This window comes from Lichtheimia ornata (genome assembly GCF_029851405.1).
Source record: "Lichtheimia ornata isolate CBS 291.66 chromosome Unknown scaffold00015, whole genome shotgun sequence".
Classification (NCBI taxonomy): Eukaryota; Fungi; Mucoromycota; class Mucoromycetes; order Mucorales; family Lichtheimiaceae; genus Lichtheimia; species Lichtheimia ornata.
Window position 1 is genome coordinate 455,042 of NW_026695335.1, and position 22,674 is coordinate 477,715.

The 22,674-nt window shown below is 42.3% G+C and overlaps 7 protein-coding genes across 7 annotated transcripts; 2 read left to right on the plus strand and 5 right to left on the minus strand.

The window, feature by feature from the left end:
* Positions 1–3,616: 3,616 nt before the first annotated feature.
* O0I10_004316 (glutamate 5-kinase) lies at positions 3,617–5,102 on the minus strand (the record flags this gene model as incomplete). The annotated part of the gene is made up of 5 exons (XM_058484375.1): positions 3,617–4,242; positions 4,305–4,479; positions 4,530–4,625; positions 4,684–4,794; positions 4,845–5,102. The coding sequence occupies 5 exons, from the start codon at positions 5,100–5,102 to the stop codon at positions 3,617–3,619; spliced, it is 1,266 nt and encodes a 421-aa protein (XP_058345000.1).
* Positions 5,103–5,614: 512 nt separating this feature from the next.
* Positions 5,615–8,551, minus strand: O0I10_004317 (uncharacterized protein; the record flags this gene model as incomplete). The annotated part of the gene is made up of 14 exons (XM_058484376.1): positions 5,615–5,904; positions 5,971–6,091; positions 6,146–6,319; positions 6,374–6,653; positions 6,711–6,799; positions 6,864–6,947; positions 6,997–7,093; positions 7,152–7,480; positions 7,539–7,697; positions 7,750–7,859; positions 7,913–8,014; positions 8,072–8,252; positions 8,350–8,471; positions 8,521–8,551. The coding sequence occupies 14 exons, from the start codon at positions 8,549–8,551 to the stop codon at positions 5,615–5,617; spliced, it is 2,169 nt and encodes a 722-aa protein (XP_058345001.1).
* Positions 8,552–9,089: 538 nt separating this feature from the next.
* Positions 9,090–11,795, minus strand: O0I10_004318 (uncharacterized protein; the record flags this gene model as incomplete). The annotated part of the gene is made up of 2 exons (XM_058484377.1): positions 9,090–11,714; positions 11,769–11,795. 2 exons carry the CDS (start codon positions 11,793–11,795, stop codon positions 9,090–9,092), a joined length of 2,652 nt encoding a protein of 883 aa, XP_058345002.1.
* A 1,114-nt stretch (positions 11,796–12,909) lies between these two features.
* On the plus strand, positions 12,910–13,761 carry O0I10_004319 (uncharacterized protein; the record flags this gene model as incomplete). Its single annotated transcript, XM_058484378.1, has 3 exons — positions 12,910–12,927; positions 12,997–13,299; positions 13,357–13,761. The coding sequence occupies 3 exons, from the start codon at positions 12,910–12,912 to the stop codon at positions 13,759–13,761; spliced, it is 726 nt and encodes a 241-aa protein (XP_058345003.1).
* A 658-nt stretch (positions 13,762–14,419) lies between these two features.
* Positions 14,420–15,761, plus strand: O0I10_004320 (uncharacterized protein; the record flags this gene model as incomplete). Its single annotated transcript, XM_058484379.1, has 7 exons — positions 14,420–14,437; positions 14,490–14,671; positions 14,722–14,928; positions 14,988–15,126; positions 15,183–15,331; positions 15,390–15,627; positions 15,681–15,761. 7 exons carry the CDS (start codon positions 14,420–14,422, stop codon positions 15,759–15,761), a joined length of 1,014 nt encoding a protein of 337 aa, XP_058345004.1.
* Positions 15,762–15,911: 150 nt separating this feature from the next.
* O0I10_004321 (septum-promoting GTP-binding protein 1) lies at positions 15,912–16,903 on the minus strand (the record flags this gene model as incomplete). The annotated part of the gene is made up of 6 exons (XM_058484380.1): positions 15,912–16,085; positions 16,143–16,226; positions 16,289–16,425; positions 16,493–16,564; positions 16,631–16,737; positions 16,806–16,903. 6 exons carry the CDS (start codon positions 16,901–16,903, stop codon positions 15,912–15,914), a joined length of 672 nt encoding a protein of 223 aa, XP_058345005.1.
* Positions 16,904–17,463: 560 nt separating this feature from the next.
* O0I10_004322 (uncharacterized protein) lies at positions 17,464–21,780 on the minus strand (the record flags this gene model as incomplete). The annotated part of the gene is made up of 18 exons (XM_058484381.1): positions 17,464–17,804; positions 17,856–18,016; positions 18,071–18,258; positions 18,309–18,491; positions 18,538–18,864; positions 18,918–19,091; positions 19,143–19,328; positions 19,381–19,476; positions 19,525–19,670; positions 19,724–20,114; positions 20,175–20,236; positions 20,292–20,466; positions 20,528–20,584; positions 20,640–21,088; positions 21,154–21,244; positions 21,299–21,398; positions 21,450–21,523; positions 21,589–21,780. 18 exons carry the CDS (start codon positions 21,778–21,780, stop codon positions 17,464–17,466), a joined length of 3,393 nt encoding a protein of 1,130 aa, XP_058345006.1.
* Between the last annotated feature and the right edge of the window lie 894 nt (positions 21,781–22,674).

The following is a 22,674-nucleotide window of genomic DNA, read 5'->3' on the forward strand; positions in this document are numbered from 1 at the left end:
ACAAGATCTAATGGAGGCGTCGCGTGTAGTCATTCCCAAGTTGTCCACAACAACACTTCTTTACACTGCCTCTTTTGGGTATGTTGGCAAGAAAACGCGTTTAGATTGGTTTTCCTTGGTATCTCACATTGTGTTCATGGTAGATCGACTTGTTGGATGATGGTACCTGTGGACAGTAACAAGAGATTGATCTCAAAGCAAGAACGCTGTACGTTGGTTCAATGGTATGTATGGTGTTGGATCTACAATGCAGGACCACTTAATTAATGAGCCTTACAACGAAACAGCAGCAGCACATACTGGATCGGATGGATACAAGGTTATTTGCAAGCAACAATGGAATGGTATTGGGAACACCTCAAGGTAAAGTGATCATTTTTGGATTTGTCACCTTCAAGTGCACTGATGAAAGAAATAGGCTCTCGTTCGGCGATTACTATTATCACAGCAGCACGTCAAGGGATGGAGTGTACTGTCTTAAGGGGGAAGGCCATGTTGTGGTACGCGGATATTACGTTGGGCTCACGGGGCGACTTCGGTTTAAAAATGCACCCTCTGACCTTTCGTGGAGAACAAAGTATATGCTTCCCATCATTGCACGGCTATACTTTACTCGACTTGGAAGGCGATGGGTGTCTTTCTTGGCAACATGGCTGGACCCACGGCTAGTGGTATTAAAGTCGGCTGGGGAGGGGCTTCATGTCACCGTTAAAACCGGTGTTTTGACGCCACGTTCCTACGGGAGGCTAGAAGGCAGTACGGATACTACATTTCTTGGCAGTGCGCTTTTATTATTGCTATTATTGCCGGCGGCAAGATTCATTGGTATGTATAGCATTGGATCTACAATACAAGTGCTCTGAATTAACGAGCTTTTACAATGGAATAGCAGCGGCATCATGATATGGTTGGCATGGTGATATGGATGGCATGGAGATACGGCTCTTATTTGAAAGAAGGATGTTATTGTGAAATACTACAAGGTAAGAGTGTTCATTGTGGGATGTGTCGCATGCAAATGCACTTACGATGGAAGATGTGCAACGACAGGATCAAGAAGGCTATTATCAGAGCAGCACGTCAAGGATGGAGTGTACTGTCTTAAGGGGGAAGGCCATGTTGTGGTACGCGGATATTACGTTGGGCTCACGGGGCGACTTCGGTTTAAAAATGCACCCTCTGACCTTTCGTGGAGAACAAAGTATATGCTTCCCATCATTGCACTGCTATACTTTACTCGACTTGGAAAACGATGGGTGTCTTTCTTGGCAACATGGCTGGACCCACGGCTAGTGGTATTAAAGTCAGCTGGGGAGGGGCTTCATGTCACCGTTAAAACCAGTGTTTTGACGCCACGTTCCTACGGGAGGCTAGAAGGCAGTACGGATACTACATTCCTTGGCAGTGCGCTGTTATCATTGCTATTATTGCTGGAGGCAAGATTCATTGGTATGCATAGCATTGGATCTACAATACAAGTGCTCTGAATTAACGAGCTTTTACAATGGAATAGAGCGGCATCATGATATGGTTGGCATGGAGATATGGATGACATGGAGATACGGTTCTTATTTGAAGGAAGGATGTTATTGTGAAATACCACAAGGTAAGAGTATCCATTGTGGGATGTGTCGCATGTGGGTGCACTTACGATGGAAGATGTGCAACGACAGGATCAAGAAGGCTTTTCCTCGGCTATATCACTTGGCACGTCAAGAATGTTATTGTACTGTGTGCTGTCTTGGGGAGACCATGTTGCCCTTACCACCTCTTGTGGAAACATGTGCTCACGGTGCTATGGCAAGACCAATTTAAATACGCATCCTCTGTTCGCAGTTGCAGCATGCGGATCCACGGCTCAGGTGGTGTCAAAGTCGGCTGGTGAGGGGCTCATGTCACCGTTAAATCCGGTGTTTTGGCACCATGCTTCCTTCGGGAAGGGGCTAGTAGACAGTACAGGTACCTTGGCATTCTTTGGCATTGCGCCTTTCTTATTACTATGCTTTGTGGTTGCATCCTGATTGTGAGAGATTCAAGTGCGTATCATTCGAATGTCTTTGAGATGGAAGTACATTCTTGCTGACATGTGTCTTTCTAGATGAATCATCTTGCATTGGAGTCCCCAGGATTACAGCTATCATTGCTAAGTGTTGTTTTACATGTTTGGAGGATTGTTTACGGTGCATCTATTATAGGTGAACCATGTTAGGATCAAGCAGCATCGTCTTTTGCATCATTCGGTATCAGCAGGCCTTATTACATCGTTCGATAGTTCTCGTTACCAAGTATTAAAAATTCCTTTTGTGTGAATCGGCAGCAACTTCTATCATCTTACATATGGCAGCTGTGATTGTCAAGTACCACTCCAGTGGTCTGGAAAATCAACTATCTGCAAGTCGTCTCTTTTATTGGTGGAGCTTCAAAGCAATGTTTGTTATCGGTGCCATGGCGGATATCATTTCTCAAGTACCTGTATGGATACCTTTGACGTTCTCTTTGCAAGTGAATATTCTCTTGTGTGCTATTCCATCAAGACCGCATGTCGCACCTCTTGTTGTATGTCGCACCTCTTGTTGGACCATAATCGTTTTAATTATCTAAATGCGTTTGTGTATAGCAACATAGGACAAAGACTCTGACTTTGTTATGACCACAAGATATGTATATAAAGTTGACAATCTTTTTAGATGGCATGTTTACTTTTTTTTTGTGTTGTATGAATAACAGCATCCCCAAAAAAGCTATCACAAAGTACTCAGTTCCTTGAAGACATCTGCAGTGGGTTTTATAGATCTTGACATATTGAATGGGGAACATCAACGTAGCAAGTAGATGGCGTATTGTATAGCTAAACCGGCCAAATGCGACATCTTCAATTCATTGTATCACTATTTACATATATTTGTTTTACTAGCGGTTACTCCTCAATGAGGGTGCTGCTGTTGATGGCCCTGTCGCCGAAGACTTGGATCCGTCTTTAGCTTGTGTGCAGATGCTAAAATGCCACCTATTGCACAAGAACGTTAACAAAAGCAAAAGCTTGGGATCAGTGGCCACGCCTACCCGTAACAGCAGTTCCGACGCATGCCACCAAAGGGTAAACTTCCTTAGGCATCCTTAGCTTTGTGAATGGTAATCGACTCAAGATCATTGTTTGGTAAAATGAAGAGAAAATATACGTCAGCCTTTTTACCTCACTTTATACGTCTATTAAATTCATGCATCAAGTCTATTGGAAACACCACAAATCATATTAAAAACAGCTTAACACCCATGTCATCATACGTCTTTTGAAAGGGTTTTTGTCAATGGGTAGTTGGGGGGTTGAACCCCGTCAATAAGTGCTCCGCCCTTTCAATGCGATAACGAAAGGGGTTTTAAAGCTGAAGATCGAAGTATGAATTTGTGATGCGATGTATGAAAGTCAAAAGTGTGTAATATGGATGATACAGCCGAGAGTTTCTTCGAGCGTTGACCGAATAAAGGCAAAGTTGTTAACAATCAATATGAGATATGACATGACAGTCCTTTGCTATTACGTAGGATACAATGTGCTCTATGAACGTCTAGTTTTTGTACAAATGATAAGGGGTTGATTTTTTATCTATATGGGTGATCACCATGACTCTGCAACCTTCAAGACTCTAACAAGATTGTCTCGATGAATAACACATTCAGCATCCATAAATCCTAAGATATCAGGTATGTCCTGGCTCTTGCAGCCCTTAATGCGAGAGATTTCCGAGCTTGAATAATTCACAAGTCCCTTCGCAACAAGAACCTCTCGCTGTTCTCCTGATACTGTCTTTCTCCCGTAAACTTCTATAGCCTGGTGGTCCGAAAAATGGCCTTCGACTTGTATGATTCCTGCAGCAAATAGGCTTGATCGCAACTCGGAAGTGATTGCTTTAACAGCTCCTTCATCTACATAGACTCTTCCTGCCGTATGTAACCCATGTAATATCCACCATTTACGATCAATCAATGGATTGTTCTTTGCCGTAAATAGCGTATGAAGTGGCAAGCCGCGTGCGCTGAAATTATCATCAGTCACCACAGGGGTCTGTACGTCTGGAATTAATTGCCCTGCATCGTCGGCTTCGATAATTGAAAGGATGTTTTGTGGGTGAGCTCCATGAGTGATGACGGTGCGTACACCAGCCGCTGTTGCAAGATCAGCTGCAATTAACTTGGTCGACATGCCACCGGTACCCAACGAAGATCCACGCGATGTCACGCATACTGAATGTGATGTAATAAGTAATGACCCTTAAGTATATCATAAGATTGTATTAGCTTCTTACCCTGCTGTTTCAATACAAGGATATCACGGCAAATAGATACAGGTTTTGCTTCAGGATTTGTGCGGGGATTATCCGTATACAGGCAATCAACATCGGTCAAAAGGTACAGGTAGTCTGCCTTAAGCATACCAGCAACAATGGCAGATAGAGTGTCATTATCACCAAAGCGGATTTCCTATGACCTATTTAGCTGCATGTATGCCTAATCAATGTTAATGTACTTACTGAAGGGCAAATCGTATCATTTTCATTGACTATAGGAATAACGCCCATGTCCAGGATTTCTTCCAAACAACCCACGGCATTCAAATATTGGCCTCTCTATAAGAAATATTGAATCAGCCATGTTCGGCTATCCTACCCGGTAGATAAATCTTACATCTGACAAATCATTTTTCGTTAAAAGGATCTGGGCCACAGGTTGATGGAATTGTCCAAATAGATCGTCGTAGAGTCGTATCAACCGCCCTTGCCCTACAGCAGCCACTGCCTGGATGATATCTGTGAGCGATCGATAGCATATCATTGTCAAATGCATACCTGTAAAGCGGCCATAGTTTTAGGTCTTTCTTCCATATTGAGTCTTCGTAGGCCAGTACCTACGGCAGCACTCGTAACCAGAACAACCCGGTGACCAAGAGACTTCAGTTTTAAAACAGTCTCGACGATCGAGGACAAATTCGAGAGAACAGGGAAATGGGTCTTCTCATCGCAGATAGAGGTTGTTCCAACCTTAATGACGATCGTCAATGACGACTCGGATAGACGATGGTTGTTTCGTTTGTTTCTGTATATCATGTCCCAAGCGCGACGCTTATAGTTAAACGAAAGTGATAGGATGAGTCACCAGGTTTTTGTACTTTGATCAAATACACCGAATCCCCGCTATCAAAATCTTTGTGCTACGTACTCAGGAAATTCACTGGAAACACCCGTTTTCCTAAATAATGACATGTTCGTTAAAGATCGCATCCACCGCATGTTCATATACCCATATAGTTATCGGAGGCTGGGTATATAAGTGATGAGGGTCTCCTTGGCTCGCTATGACGATAAACCATCCAACGCTTGTTTCCGGACTTGTCAATTTTTCATGCATGTGTGTACCAATAAGAATCCATGCCTCCAATTGTTCGCCTCTTCCTTTTCCCATCTCTCCAACCCAACATTTACTAACCATCTACAACGAGTTAAGAGGCAGCATGTATTTCAGCGTGTGTTTTATGGATGAGGATGATGTCTGAATACAAGATACACATATGGGTGCTAATTCAACTTGCATCTAGGGTATTACAGCCAATCGGCTATCTTTATCCAAAAAGTTTCTTCAACCCTTTTTTCTTTTTCTTTTCGGCTTTCTCCTCAGATGACCTTTCCACTGGTGATCCTGATCCTCCACTACGAATACTGAGACTATTCAGGCTCAAATGTGAGCTGGAAGCGTTTAGGTGCGGCATGTGTTGAAGTATCGCAGATGACTTGGTTGCTGGTGGTGATGGTGGTGTGTAGGGTGTGATGATGGATTTGATAGGCTCTGCTGGTAGTCGCAAACGACCTGTTTCTTCCACAAATCTTACAGGACGTATCACATCCGTTGTACCTGAAGAAAACCAAAAGAAGTCGATGATGAGCGAAAAACGTCATACCCACGAATAAATTTCCATACCAATATATATATCACGATTGTACGCCTCAGCTACTTCGTAAGCCGACCTTATCTCAGAGTAAGTAACATTCCCAATCACAAATACGATCAGCTTAGCGCCGGATGATTGTCGATGTTGACCCTGCGCAAAATAGTTAATTGGCTTTGTTCCTTGAGTCTATAATAAACGACAAACCTGCATCGCAATATTTGGCTTCTTACTCCATGTGGGTTTGGTGGTTCGTAATGAAACCCCACTTGACGGGATTCCTGGTGCACCAGAAACATTTAGGCTAGGATCCGCGACATCCACATCTGATTGACGGGTAAATGCAAACTGGGAAGCGTCCAAATTATTGGATAAATGTGCCTAATCATTCAAACATAAGACGTTGACATTCTTTTTGACCTTTTAATGACTTGCCTCCATGACTTTCTTGACGGTTGGAACATATCGTGAGAGTTCATATGGCATCTCTTCATGCTGGTTTCGCTTTCGATCTTTCTTTTTGCGAAAGGACTTTTCACCAGCCGTACGTCTTTCTCTTGTCACTTGCACGCCCAATAGTGATAGATTGTTGACGGCATCTCGAAGCTCGCCTTTGAGTTTGGCATGCTCCAGTAACTTACGTTTGTCATCTTCAAAGACACCATTTTCCTTGGATATGATATACAGCATCAACAACCTTGCTTTATCAGCAAGACTATCACGATGGATATGAGATACCTTTGTTTTGCCCGTTGAAAACACCCTAACTCACCTCACGTAAGAGTCGTCCAATAAAGGAACCATATCCAGCACGATTGTTTTTGGTGTTTCTCCATCCGATGTTTCGCCCGTCGCAATGTTCTTAGTAAAACTCGACATTAAAGCAATGGTATATTTTTTGGGGGGGCATCATGTTTGTACATACCTGTTCAAGGTTCCCCACTGAATTAAGCTTGTGTCTTTCAAAGACGGACAGGCACTCTTGAGCAATGTTCAAATGTGCTGAATACTATAACTTTTTCTTCAGCAAATGTTAATAGATCGATTCTGCATTCTACCTTCGCCTTCATTTCTTGAAATTGGGGCAGATTTCCAAGCATCTCTTTCATATCTTTCAAGCTTTTTGCTGAATCCTTGGGAGGTCCATCTCGATCACTGAAATATACAGTAAGATGAGCCGAACTTTTAAAAAAATATGACGAGTCTCCCTTACCCATTCTGCACGGCAGTCTTGTTCTCTTCCAAAAATTTGTTGAATTCTTCGATCAATCGATCTGTGCAATCGGCAATGTGCAAGTGGCGTATAGACATGTAAACTGGATCATCTTCGTCGAGAATGACTTCCTTTGTTCCAATAGATCCATCGACTTGGTTGAAGCTGTATGAGTATTTGATGCCTGTGCCGTATTCCGTATCCTCGACGGATAGAAGATCGTTTATCATAGCTTGATATGTAAATTCATGAAGAAGAGGAGCGTTTGTGTCGATTGTGCGATCAAGTATCAATAATGTTGCTCGTGGGCGAGGAGGGTTGTGAGATGGCTACCGAGCTTACGTATAAGAAAACACTCTCATGTTCAAAAGAATACAGCAGACTCACCGGGAAATTGGGATTGAGTCGGCAAAAATTGTCTAATTCAGCCTGTAGCATGCTGCCAAGCTTATGCGTAGCGGAAGATGATTCAGGAATATCGGATGATGGTGTAACCTGGTATCGGATAATGGGATCTTCACCTAACGTAGCGCATACTGACAACAGCTATAACGTAGCAGATGTTAGCATTGAGTATACAATTAACACGAAATCTCACCTGTTTTGCCATCATACTCAGCGCAAACTCTGGATTTGCATGTGGGTCAGTGCCATACACAGATAAGAACCCTGCGGAAGGATCTACTGTGAATACAGCCGATTCTTTCACTACAACCAAAATGTGAATTTCCAAAGCTTGTTCCATTTAAGCCAATACATACCCATAAAATCGACATACATTTCCTTCAAGCTTTGGATGTATTCAGAAGCACCAGCGGCCTTGAATTTCCTGTTCAATTCACTGAATAGCTCATCGTCCAGACCTATAGTAAGATATTGTATCAACGTAACGATTCTTCTTAATATTGAATTTACATTACCGCTCGTGAAATGGATATGGGCTGCTTTATACATTGGCGTTTTATGAGCTGTGAAGTCATCCACTAGTCGAAGTACTGATTCCCGGCACGGTGTCAGAAAATAGACTGCATCTAACGTTGGATAAGGCTGTCGTTGTCTCTCGATGTTTTCCACCACTGAAGAAGAATCATCACATAAGGACTAAATCAGAGAATCCGTCTTGATTACAAAACCTACGTGTCACCTTTTTCACGATGGTTAAAGGTAGAGAAGCTATGACAAGTTTGTTCCGGCTTACATTCTCTTCCAAGATATCATACATCTTGCAAGCAGCATTCAATATACGCGTGCTCTTCGAGTCAACAATAACGATCTTCCATTTTCCAGGAGGTTGTACAGCCTTGATGCTATCCATCAACCCTATTGTCATCCCATCAGTATAGCTCCATGTTAGATGAGACATACCTACGTTTACGCATAATCTCTATTATCCCTGTCATTTCGCTTTGTATATCGTAATTCGTAGGGCTATTTTTCCAGCAACCTAAACATAAAAGTATTACTCATATATATGATCTTTGTCATACTTGACTACCACTTTACCTTGCGTTTCTTGCAAACCGAATCAAGCAACATGAACAGGAGCTTCCAACGACTGGGTTGTTATCTGCATTGGTTGGCCAATAATATTTGAATGCTGCACGAGGTCAATGTAAGACCCGCCGCATTTTCAGATCTTACCATACATTGTACATCCTCTACTATAAAAGTCAGTTCAACCACACAAGCTGTGACCCTGTAAAATGGTGGGGGGGAAATCTTGATGCTTCGATTTGAAAGAGGTAGCCATATCAAATTCATTCTCGCTGAAATGGAGTACGATGCCCTATATGTATTACTTGATTCAACGAGATACTTAATAAGGTGAACACGATCATCCACATGTTGGTATATCACAGCCTAATCTTTATTTGAACTTCATGATAAGCCTAAGAATAGTGTAGATCCCAACGCAGTAGGATTACCGGTGAACATTGTTTATTGTCCATGACTTCGTCTTGTCCACTGAGAGCGGTCTTGCGTTTGATTTGGGAACATATTCCAAGCCATTTCCCAGTCAGAGATATCCAAGCTATCAAAGGATGGAGCCGATCGCGCTGATGCTTCCAAAAGTGTTGATGATAAACCGTTCTCAATTTGCGCCCTTGGATACGAGCTTTGCACTGTGTTGTTACCCAAACTCGATGATAATGTAGCTGCAGGGTGCCCCAACGGAGGAATGGTTGGGGGCTTATAGTATTGATTTCCAGCAGCACTTGTATTTGGCGTCAAAGACGAGCCTTGGTTCATCATTATTGTGTGCACGAGTTGTCCATTATTAACGGCCGCTGGGGTGGACCCTACGGCATTTTGATGAGTGATCCCCCGATAACTAATATCCGCTTCAGGATCATTGGTAGCAGGCAATGATGATTCTGCGGTAAGTCCCGATATTGCCCAGCAATTTGAACCTGTGGTGTGCGAAGTCGTCGTCTCAGTGATGGCTGCAGGATTTGTTGTTGGTTTAACTCCGTCAAGTAGCTTTGGGTATAATGTGCCATCATCAGAAACCCATCGATAATCGGTATTCAATGGCCATTTTCCTTGCAACAGGTTTGCATCGATGTCGCCCCTTGTTTGCGCACTATTAATGGCATTACTTTGGTCGAAAGCAGTTGTAAACTCATAACCTGGTTCTGACCGGTTACTTTTGTTGTCGGTGGTGTTGTCAACCTTGGGAGACAGCTTGCGCGATTCATCGCTTAAACCCCATTTGACTTGTTCTAAATTTGTTAGAGGAAAAGCCGCCGTTGAAGATGGGATTATAGGAAACTGCATTAGATATGGATCATCTGAAGGAATAGTCACTGGCTGCTTTCCAACTTGATGTAGATGGGTATTGGTTGGGTTGAAATCGTGTGCGTGGGCAACCCGCTCTAACGAAGGACTCTTCCCTTCTGGAACCGTAATCGCGCTGTTGTTTTCTGATCGATCCTCATGGTGTGGTGATATGTCCTCAATTAATTCAATTATCGCTTGTGATTCCTTAAGATACATAAAAACGCGGCTCTTCAATATTTCACGCAGTTTCCAAAGGCTCTCCTCAATATTCGAGGACTGAGTGATCTTTTGCCATTTGACGAGTATATGATGCAGGCCCGGAATAATGACCTTCCATGTGCACATGTTAAGCATATCACCATTGCGAACAAGTATTCCTGTCACGGCTTGAAGAGCCTTATTGCAATTGTGGGAGGCGATAAGTCCAAGGGGGCCTGGACTATCTAGCAGGCATTGATACAGTTGGATCTTGGCGTATTGGAATTTGGCGTTCAAAATGATACCAAGTTCGATGCACAATGTATCTTTTTCGATGCAATCATCATTTACGCTCGCGTGTGGAGGGAGGATAGACTCCCATTGGTTCATATGATCCTCGAGTTCCTTTCCCTTTTGAAAGATCATGCTGGAATCATAACTTGTTCGGAAGCCATCTATCATCAACTTTTGTATCTGTAATAATTTGATGGACATGATGCAATAATCGATACAATAGCCGACATCCAATGGTTCGTCTGGGAGCTTTTTAGGAAATTCGGTTTGAATATCATCATCAAGAATCAGCAGGGGACGTTCAAAATGCACAGCAGCATATAAATTGCACCAGTAAGCTGCCCACCAGAGTCGTCGGTCATCCTCATTCGTATCTTTTCCTTTATGTAGATCCAGATCCTGTGCCATTCGTACCGCCAAATCTCCATACCTAAATGCCTCCTCGGGATGCTGATACATATGGAAGTTGAATAAATATAGCAAAGCGCGGATAGTGGTGCGACTGCTCGTGGTATAGCACTCTTCGAGGAGATGTTTAGCGCACTCCATATACTGATAACCCCTGGATGTTTGAATAGGGTATTCAGAGTCCTGATGCGAATCATTTTCATGTTGATAGACAAATGCTCTCAACGACATGGCAAAAAGTAAATCTTGTTTGCAATTTTTTGAGGCAAGGCGACGTAAATTGGCTGTTGCACATGATATCGTTTCCTGGCCGACCATCTGGTACATAATGAAGCAACGTTTATGTCGAGATGATATCACCATATCTACCCACGAGTCCCCAATTGGATCGTCTGCCATAAGGTAATCGAGTAAATGTTCGCTGGCCTCGTACCTTTCACCAACGTGGTCACTTTTGTTTAATGATCGTATAGGACCAAATACTTCCCGAACACGCTCTTCGACCTGGTTTGCATCCACCGATTTGAACAAAGCTTTAAGAAAATGGTGCGCTTCGGAAATATCGGTCTCAATGCATAATCCACCATTTTCAAAACGGAAGGCAGGCGCGCGGTTGATACATGCCACTGTTCCTTGTTGCTGTTGCTGCGGCCGTTTATCCATTTGTTGTTGCTTCTTTGTCGGCTTATTGCCGGCAGCACGAGCAAGCTGTGTCTCCATTTTTTTCAGACGACCTTCTATATCACGCAAGTGCAACGGATCGCGTATTCTCTCGGCAAGTGTGGCGGAATCATATCGACAACTCAAGCTTTCATTGATGCATTCACCACAAGTTGGCATAGCTCCATTGCACTTTACTTTACGCTTAACACAAAGAATGCACTATATTCTACCGAGTGAGTGCTCTACTAGTGAATTATTTTTCTTTATACTTACTGCTGTTTTTGAATATTGCTGTTCCATATCAGCAGCAGCTGTAGGATTCCCGGGTTCCTGTACGTATCATATCAACAGCAATATCAAATTCAGCCTCAGATCGTAGACGTGTTGTGAAGCCCCCGATGATGTTCAATCACACGACCATGCATCGTAACCTTAGCAACATCGTCCATGCACCCTATAAATTCAATTTCCTAGGTGAGCTCATTACAAGATTAAATATCGCCACGATGGCCAGCACGATAGTAAGAGTAGGAAAACAAGAAACTATGACGCCACAAATATCATCAGTGGTACAATGAGGACGAGCAACATTTGCTAGAGCCAAGGGTTTTATGCTTCAAAATGAAAAGTTACATCTTCACACCCAAATGACTACTACAACTACGGCAACATGAATAACTCTTATCCAAAAATACTATCTATGATATGTATATAAACTTGAGTTTGGACGACATAAAGCATAATCAATCAAAGAGTATAAGAAAGCGTGGAGTATAATAGACGATGGCATCATCTCTTCTTTGCATGGGACCATAAAAATAAAAAGATAATAGATATCCGTTGGGGAATTGGTGTGTAGACTGATGAAAGCGGTGCATAGTTGATAAGTTCTGCAGAAGAGGATAAAGCCATGATAGTATCCTTACGCCAAGAAAACATCTGGTTCTTCACCGATGAGCCTAGGTGTGATGATTGCCTATGGAAAAAATCAGCAACCAACATCCACATAGCACTAGCACAATGATGCAAACAGCGAAACCATTTCTCGCCTCTGCGTTGATGGGGGACATCCTTTTATAGTTGGAAGCTTAGAATTCAGAAGCGTGAACCATCCAACTGCATGATGCCATAAGGACATTGCCATTGGAGTGCTGGGCGGCAAGATGGATTAATCGTGATCAACTTCTCTCCGTAACAAAAAGTAATAAATCAACGTACGCTCCATGTATTTACGTAGATTGCTAATGTGTGAATCTTTGAATGATGCATATGGGAATGAAAATGGGATTTGGTAGATGGTCTAGTGCACTGCATTTGAAGAATTACCAAAAGTCAGTCGTCTGCAAGTGAAACCGACCAAGTCCCAATTTTTCTGCACTCGCGTCTCTTTTTCTCCAACAGTTTTCTTTGCAAAATGTCAACTCAATCTAAGGTATTGTTGTTTTCCTTCTCTTTTATGTATTTATTTATTGTCTTGACATAAGCTGACGTGTGATTGTAGCTGGCTAAGGCTTATCGTACTCTAGCCCGTGATTTCGAAGCAGTTGCTGATTTGCTAGATGCGACCAAGGCCGACACGATTGAGTCAAGCAACGAAGTAACCGAGAAGGCTGATAAAGTCGACAAGAAGAAGAACAAACGCAAGGCGAGGGATCCCAATATGCCCAAGCAGCCCAAAAGTGCATATATTCTTTTCAGCATGGATAAACGCGAGGAAGTCAAAAAGGAGATGGGTGGCAATGTCCGCGAGGTTATGAGTGAACTCGCTCGTAGATGGCAAGCCCTTTCAGATGACGAGAAACAGGTATATAAAGTGGAAGAAAGTATGATGACGGATCCTTATATGCCATTTTTTGCGTAGCCTTATGTCGCCCGAGCTGCAGAAGAAAAGGATAAGCACGAGAAGGAGATGGAAGAATATCGATCCAAAAAGGCTACGGATGAAGGCAAGGCGGAACCTGATCTTACAACCAAGACTAAGCGTGACAATTCTCCCTCGAACGACTCGGATTCATCGTCATCAGCCGAACCTGCCAAAGCAAATAAGACCGAGCACAAGCCAAAGCCAAAGAAGCATGATTCTGACATTGTTTCCCATGAAAAAACTAAGAAGTCTATCAAGAAGAAGGATGCTGCTACCAACAAGAAGGACAAAGCTACCGAAAAGCCTAAGCAGGGTATAAAGAAGAAGGAACCCAGTTCGAGCACACCCAATAAACAGCCGAAGAAGAAGGCCAAAAAGGACAAGTCTTCCAAGTCAGCTTGAGTAGTATAGTCTTCTCCTTTTCAGCTGTATGTTCACCGTAAACTTTTAGCGCTGGAATAATTGTTGTACAAAAAGCATTAAATATCATTATATGAGGAACGTGATATTACCTTCGTGCCTTTTTTTATTGCTTTCAGAAAACCGTAATATCAGCACGTACTTAAGTATGTCCTATTCGGTAGTGTATAGCGATGACGACCCAATTTCGTTGATAAACAATCTGGTATTGTTACCAATACGATGCACCACCTTGGTTGTATAAACAAGGATTACTGTATATGAAATGCAAGAAAGCTGTTCAAAGAACAAGAGCATGTTATTAGGATTGTGGCTGTAAAATGTAAGAGGGGAGTGGGTTATGCAAAGGCAATCCCAGGTGGGAGATCCAGTTGGTTAATTGGGCGGAACACATGACGTTGTTCGAGGATGTTTGAAGCATAAAGATTGCCTTTCATACCACAAGTGTTGACATCTATTACATCTTTCTCAATAAAATGAATAAAAACGAGACGACGCCTTTGACTAGTAGATAATCTGTACTATCCAAACTTGAATCGGCAATGTCACGTGTCACATTTTCGCCGGTTGACTTAGGCGTCCGAAAAGTTATCTGTAACCTAGCCCAACACTATCACTGCTGCTCTCCTGTAGTTTCCTCATGGCAAGCGTTCCTAAGGTAACTATTAGATCTCATAGTTTATTATTCCATGAAACTAAACAATACTTAGGATGGCATGTCACAACAACCTTTTAGGACATTCGATAGTAATCGATCCTCCAACTTGCATCCTTCCTCCAATTCTACAGAAGGCACGGGATTGTCTACAAGCCATAATCCTGACAAGTTATTTGACTCACGGCAAATAAAGTCAAAAAAGAGGATACTCGTCAAGCCAAACAGGGGTTCACGGTAAAACACGCTCTCTAAGCTGCTGGATATCGTTCTAACAGCATGGATAGTTTAACGCAGGAATGCAAGCAATGGTCACTGAGAGACTTTGAAATAGGCAAAGCACTGGGGGAAGGGAAGTTTGGGCGCGTATACCTTGCACGAGAGAAACAAAGCGGATTTATCGTTGCATTGAAAGTTCTCTATAAGAAAGAACTCGCCACTCATGGCGTAGAAAGGCAGCTTCGAAGAGAAGTGGAAATACAAGGAAATTTACGGTAATGAAATACTTGTGCTAAGTAGCCTTTTTCCAGATGATAAACGTTCCAGTCTTTAGTCATCCCAATATCCTTCGATTATATGGCTATTTTCACGACGAAGATCGTATCTTTCTGATTTTAGAATTTGCTGCCAAAGGTGAACTCTACAAAGAATTACAGAGAAAGAACAGAATTCCAGAACCATTGGCAGCCCAGGTAACGTACGACTGCATTCATATGAGAGCGACATAGATTCTCTAATATCCAGATAGTATATAACGCAGATGGCAAACGCTCTCTTATATCTTCACAGCAAGCGTGTCATACATAGAGATATCAAACCCGAAAACTTACTCCTGGGCATGAAAGGAGAATTGAAGATTGGTGACTTCGGATGGTCTGTGAGGACAGGTGTTACAGAGTAAGATGATGCAATTGATGGCATTATTTGTCTTCCTCTAATGGTAGCATTTTAAAAGTCGTAGGAGCACGCTCTGTGGTACGTTAGACTATTTACCACCAGAAATGGTTGAGGGTCGTGTACACAATGAAAAGGTGGATTTATGGTCTCTTGGTGTCTTGCTGTACGAAATGATCTGTGGGACCCCACCTTTTGAAGAGCCTGAAGGTTATCAAGCAACGTATCGCCGGATTGTTAACGTTGATTTACATATACCAAATTTTGTGAGTAGCGATGCAGCGGATTTAATTAGAAAAGTAAGCAAAGAGCATGTAGAAAGAGAAGTTTCCATGACTAAATTATCTCATAGCTTCTCGTTTACAAATCAGCAGAGAGAATGCCTCTAAGAAATGTAATCATGCATCCATTCATAGAAAAATATAAAAAATAAACGCCGTCTTATCCGGTTTTAATGCAATCAAGCCATGACCCATCATAGCCTTTGACACTGGAATTATGTATTACTCCTTTAAAACTAGCTATCTGACGGCAGCTATGATGAGGGGAGATAACAGGATATGTTTCGTCTTCCGAAGACAGCTTAACAGTATTTGTATTCAAGAATGGGGGCACCTGTTTCCGTGATTTCTGGAATACTGCATTCTAAGTCAAATGCCTTTGCGAAAACAATCTTGTAGATCTTTTGAATGTTGATTGACTCTGCAGTTGAGCAGAATATCAATGGCGCCCTCATAGCTCGAGCATACTTGCGGGCCTAAAACAGCTATACATGAGCGCCATGTTCATTACTTGTCTCAATTTTATTACGTACCTGTTTTGTAACTTCTTCTTGGTCTTTTTCCGATAATCGTACAAATTCATCATATTTTGTACCAATTAGTAAAGGAACAGCATGCTGTAAAAGGATATCAATCTCATTGTTCAAAGGTCATTGTTATTGTAGTAGGTGGCCCATACCTTATTCATCCCACGAGCTTGCCGGTACCATTCTTTGATGTTATTAAGCGTTGCCTTTCGAGTCAAATCAAACGTAAACAAGATAGCCGCCGTTTCATTGCACACAAGTGGAAGCATGCTCACGAACTCTTTTTGACCTAGAAGAGTGGGATTAGTCTTGGTTTACATCCTTTCAATTGGCTACCAGTTTAACAAGATAGTTACCTCCTAAGTCCCATATACTGAAGATAATCTCTGTATTACGAATAATGATCGACTTTTCCATAAAATTGACGCCTAAGGTGGTTTCGGGGTGTTGGTTAACGTGGTTTGCTGCTCGCAGTAATTGTTGCAATGGCTCACCCAGTGTTTGAATATATTCAGGATCAAAGATTCCTTCCGCATATTTCACCATAAGGCTCGTTTTTCCAATATTTGTGTCGCCCACTATGCCTGTCTTCAGCACGACGCTAAAAATCGATTGGTATTATCAGTAACCTGCAGCACCACACATTTTAATCTTGTTATCCATTAATACCTGTTTCTGGGTTGGACACTTTGGCCAGGCTTCGTTGCAGCGTTCTGATCCTGGTGCTGTACTTGCTTATTATGTGCTTGATATGGATGTGAACTCATGAAAGAAAGACGTCAGCACAACGGGATAGAAGATTCAGCAACATCAATCCCTTAAAAATGGATGTGCATTGAAACTCAGCATGAAGACAATGAGAGTATGGCTTCCCTGTTAATTATTAAACGTGCCACTTCGGCTTTAAACATATCTCGCACACTTACAATATGTCATTGAAGCATCTTCATTTGGTAGTGAAATTATCAGCTACTTGTGCTTTGATGCCATTGAATGTGTATGTGGCAAACGGAGAGCTTTATGAATATATCTTATAAAGATGTGTAGTTGAACAAAGAGCAATGCTATCGTCCACGATACCTGTGTATACCAAGTACAATGGAATACTTTCGATAACATAAACTTTAGCACAGCACAGCTGGACACAAGATTCATGCATACCTGGTGTCACTGTTACTTTGTTTACAAATGAGGCTAGACTTACCAAACACAAAGAAAACCACCTACCACTCATCCTTTTGAATTGCCAAAAAGAAGTAAGAAAAACAATATGTCTAAAATGGCAGCTGATTATATTGTATAAAATGAGTCACTAGAGAGGGATATTTTATTCGCCAGGTGATTTACGTTTGCGTAATTGAGCTAGCAAAACCTGAGATGACATTGCTCTTTGGCCACCGTTTGCTTCACCACCGAACCCGGGAACAGCGCCTGATCCAAATTTAGGGGATAACGATTCTGTTCCTGCCACAGAAGATATCGGTGCAAGTGACTTCTGGCCGAAGCGTGGCGATGGCATATATGGAGAGTTGTGACAATTACTTGGTAATACAGGTGCTCCTGCAACCCCAGAACGCCCAGTCCAAGTTGGAGTAGCAACACCCATCTTTCGCCTCTCTCGACGTGATTCTTTCAGGACTTCGGTAGCATGCTTCGCCACAAGTGCAGCTTTAAACACATTTAGCATAGGTTGCTCGATTCAAGGCTTCTCCAATATACCTTCATTATCAGCAAGTACACGTTCCTGCTGTCCTGAGTCCATTATTTGATCATGCTGAAGAGCACTTTGTATACCTGTCATCTCAAACAGGCTTTTCAGCACGTTATCCTCCGCATGTGTCTCTGAACTCTCTGCTTGTTGCACATTAGGATTCTCAGCTCTAATAAACCTTTAGCATTAAGCTCCTATCAACGCCAATTGTTTAAATACTTGCAATTGCTCGATATTGGCAACACCATTCAAGGCAAGGAGTTGATCTTTGTCATCAGTGGGTGATTTTGACCTGGTCTCTGGCTTTGGACTTTGATAACTAATTTCAGTTCCTTTAAACAACTGACCAGTTTCGGTGCCTGAACTTGATTCATCATCACCGAGAGTGAAAAGTGCTTTGAGATTACTCGCCTATTGTCCCGTTTAGTATTGAGTTTTCCTCCCAGGATGGATCCACTTACATCAAAAAATCGCTTCTGCTTAGGATCTTTCAAAATCTTGTTCGTTAAGAATTGCTTGTATATTTGTCTATGATATATCTTTTCTTCGATGGTTCCACTAGTCATCAGCCTGTAGATTGTTACATCCTTTCTCTGACCCAGCCTCCATGCGCGCTCTCGCGCTTGCATATCTGTAGAAGGATTCTAAAACGATCATTAGACTAGAATATAACTAAATTGCTTATCTTACCCAGTCAGGATCAAAGATAATCACGCGATCCGCACCAGTAAGGTTTAAACCAAGGCCACCAACTTTGGTGGTAAGTAAGAAAACGTATATATCGTCCTGGGTATTGAAATCGTTTACAAGTGCCATTCGCTGTCCGACCGCTGTATTGCCATCCATCCGAAGGTAGTTAAAGCCTAAGCCTTTGATTACCCGCTCAATAATGTCGAGCATCTGCCGTGTTTGGCTGAAAAGAAGAACCTTGTGATTTTGTGTTTTCCAAAGTCTTAAGAGTGCACACACGACGACTAGCTTCCCACTTTTCTCGGGATCTCCATAACTTGGATCCTCCTTAAACAATTGCACTTTTAGATATCTTGGTTGTATAACGTGGAAGGACTTACTTCAGCAGGTGCTGAGGTCGTTGTGATTAAATCGGGATGATTGCATATTTTTCGAACAATGTCAATCCCGTAGAGGACCTGCCGTCTACGTTCAAGAATAGCATCCATGTCCTTGGAATGAATAAATCGCAGGTACGCCTCACGCTGTATGGGTGTGAGCTTGCAGAATAAAACCTGAAGAGTAATTTAGACGGGTTAAACGATCCACAAACTAGATATTGGTACCTGCTCATTTTTTGCCGGAAGATTAGTAGCCACGTCAACCTTCATCCTCCGGAGAAGATATGGATTGATCAGATCTCGCAGGACACAAGCACACCGATAAGCTGTTTGAACCTGCATATTGGTAGCATTTGCATAACCGCCAATGGTAATAGGTACAGAAAATTGTGTCTGAAAAACAGGTAGGGTCTAATTCCCGGTGTTGGTGAGCTTTGTGATTCGTATCAAAAGAAATACATACGCCTAGCCTTCCCGGGAAGATAAAATCGAACAATGACCAAAGCTCTTTCAAATTGTTTTGGATCGGTGTACCAGACAAAATGATACGATGAGATGTCTTGTACATAATTAGTATTACAAGTTTATCGTTCAAGATATGTCTTACCTTGAATTGTTTACATGCTAATGTCGTTTCCGAGTCAGGGTTCCTTATTTTGTGCCCTTCATCAAGCACTACGTAACCCCAGCGATGTTTAAGCAATATTTGTCGATACGCCTGTACTCCATTGTATGTTGTGACAAGGACACCGCCTAACAATTCCGTCAGTATTGCTGAAGAAATTAGCGCCGTAATTACAACTCACCCAATCGAACAAAACGCTCTACCAACGCATGTGCTTTTCTTCCGGTTTTAGTGCGAAGAACATCTTCATTTGATAGGCTTTGTCCGCCTTTGCCTTTACGTCTTTTTCTTGCCGTGCTTTTTGACATCCATAAATCCACATCTTCTAACTCGGAAGAATCATGATCACTTTGGGTTGGATCGAGAAATTGTTTGGCATCCGTACGCATAACACTCCCAGTAGCATGTAAAACCGCCACGCGGATTGGTGGCCACCATCGATGAAACTCTTCAACCCATTGCTTCATCACCGTAGCAGGACACACGACAACTGTTGCTTTACCAGGTCCAAGTATTTTGGAATGGTAAAGTCCTGAAATGAACGCTATCATTTGCACAGTCTTGCCAAGACCCTGTCGATCCATTATCAGCTTATGGAATGCTGTTGTAGAAATGAAGGAAAGGAATCTCACCATCTCGTCACCAATTATGCCGCCAACCTTCTGTGAGTGTAATTCCCAGAGCCATTTAACGCCTATATCTGGAGTTAGCAAAGTGATAATACGTAACATTTTCTTTTCTCTACTAACATGTCTTTTGATAATCAAGTAAATTCATCCATATCTCGCGTGGGATGCGTAATCCGCTGCCTAATTCGACATCTTCGTAGCTTGGACTCGTGTCATATGGTAGGACCTCAGGTTCCTGCCGATCACCTTGATGTAGATCTCGCGAACTGCTTCTTGGCGTGCCCTCATCGTTATTCTTCGTTGGTAGCATATTAGCATTTGAACGTCAAAATGGCAGAATAATAGTCAGAGCTTACATCCTCCATATTTGCCAACATTCGTTTTCTGTTATACAGCCAACCACGCATTCGTTTCTATTATATTTGTGTCTTCAGTGGAGTTCTGAGTAAGCGCTCCTTTCTTATTTACCTGATAAACATCTTCATCTCCATCATCAGCGAACATGGTTTTCTTTAATGTAGCCGCAATCTCCATAGAATCATCGGTATCTGCGTCGGAGGCGTAGTCTTCATCACCTTCCGAATCTGATGCTGTATATTCATAATCATCATCAGACATTGCTAGCTGTTTCTTGCGAGTCGTTTGCTTCTTATCCAATGGTCGAAGTCCACTTGACCTCTGTTTTGTCGATGGTGACCGCTTACTGTTACCATGATGGTTATCGGTTACTGGTATTGGTTGTCTTCTGCCTCCAAAATGGGCATCACCCAGTGGTACACCAACAGGCGAAGTCATCCAGGAAGTCGGAGTGCCTTCATCAGGACCTTTCTCGACGTCGGATAACTCAGTGAACGGTGTAATCTTCCCTGTACGAATCAAGAATTCTCGACGTGTTTCATTTACAGGATGTTGTGGATCTGCGTTCCTTACGGAATAGTCTTAGCATGATCACTCTGAGTTATATTGGGCAATATAACCATACCGCTAGCAAACTCTCCTTGATTTTTTTGTCGATCTCTCATCCGCGTAAGAATATCGTTCTCATCTCGATCCAAATTTTGAAGACGACTTGTCTTGGATGTGATATTTTCAATACTTGCTTAAAAACCCAGAGACTGCACACATACCTGCATGTTTATCTTAGTCAGTAATTTCTCTTGGGTTGCCGAATTTAGAACTTTATCCCCAAGCTCTCTCTGCAATTTCTCTAATTGCTTGCGCGCATTGCTGAATACAACGAAATGAGTTGCAAGTCTTCTAACACATGTATCAACTCACTCCTTTTCTTTGCGAGCTTTTGCCAGCCGTTTATAGTCAAGCGCATTATCCCGTTCAGCAATCGCCTTGTCCGCCTTTGTATATGTTTAGCATAATTTAGCATAATATGACTCATAAAATCATGAGTTTATGGCCATACTTTGACCATTATCTGGCGTTCTAGAGCATTCTGATCCATGAGGTTCACTCCCAAATTCTGGAGCTTTTCGTCGATATCATTATCTATGGTTGGCTCTTCGGACGTTTTGTGACCCGCAGAAGCAGAATCCGAGTCATTGGAATTCATGGTTTCATTCGAAGACGATGGATCCAGTTGATCGCGCGAATCCATGTTGAAGTAAAAAGGGAACTTGAGTAACTTGGGAGAAACAGTGTGTGATCAAAAGTCTCCAAAACCCCAGTATTTGTCTGAGGCTGGGCTCTGCTGGCTCTTACCATTCTTGGGCTCTTTACATCTGCATGTAGCGACTGCGGAAATTCAGCCTGGATGCTGTTCCCCTTGGCTTTACCTTGCACTATATGCTGAATACAGTTTCATATATCCCGAGATAGAAATAGAGAAATGCTATCACAAAAGACCAACGACTACCTTTGTCCTTTGACGTTGGCTTTCCACGTGACCCGAGACGTTCCCCTTTTGCTGGTTGGTATCTCTTTCAACCATGATATGAAATCCGAGCACAGTTCGTTTCCAATTTCAATGATAATACATAGAAGTTATACTTTTTACAGCTATTTTGAGCAAATACATAGATTTGGAACATGGATTTTCAACATACTATAATTGAGCTCCTCACTCTGGCATGAAATCCATCATTTGTTTTTGCGGTTAGAGAGAACGCTTGATCCTTTCAATGCACAGGCTAGTGAATCATGAATAGCTACTTGTTTAAGCTTGTTTTGTTGTAACAAAAGATAGCGGTTAACGGCTTTCGCTCTGTGGGTCATCACAAAATTGGCACACGTATCGCTCACGAAAAGGACTTTCAATCATGACAATCATCAAGGGATTTTGGAGGTTCCAGTAATCAAAGAGTGATATTATGGAAAGAAAGGGATGTGTGGGATAAAATGATAGGGGACAGCATTTATCCTCTTGTCCATATTTGCACTCATCACTGTGGGCGAAAGTAGCTCTATGAACACAGAAATGAAGAATAATGATAAAGTGTCTGTTGAGAATGGTTAGCAACCATTACAGAGATCCTTGGTGTTGATTGAATGT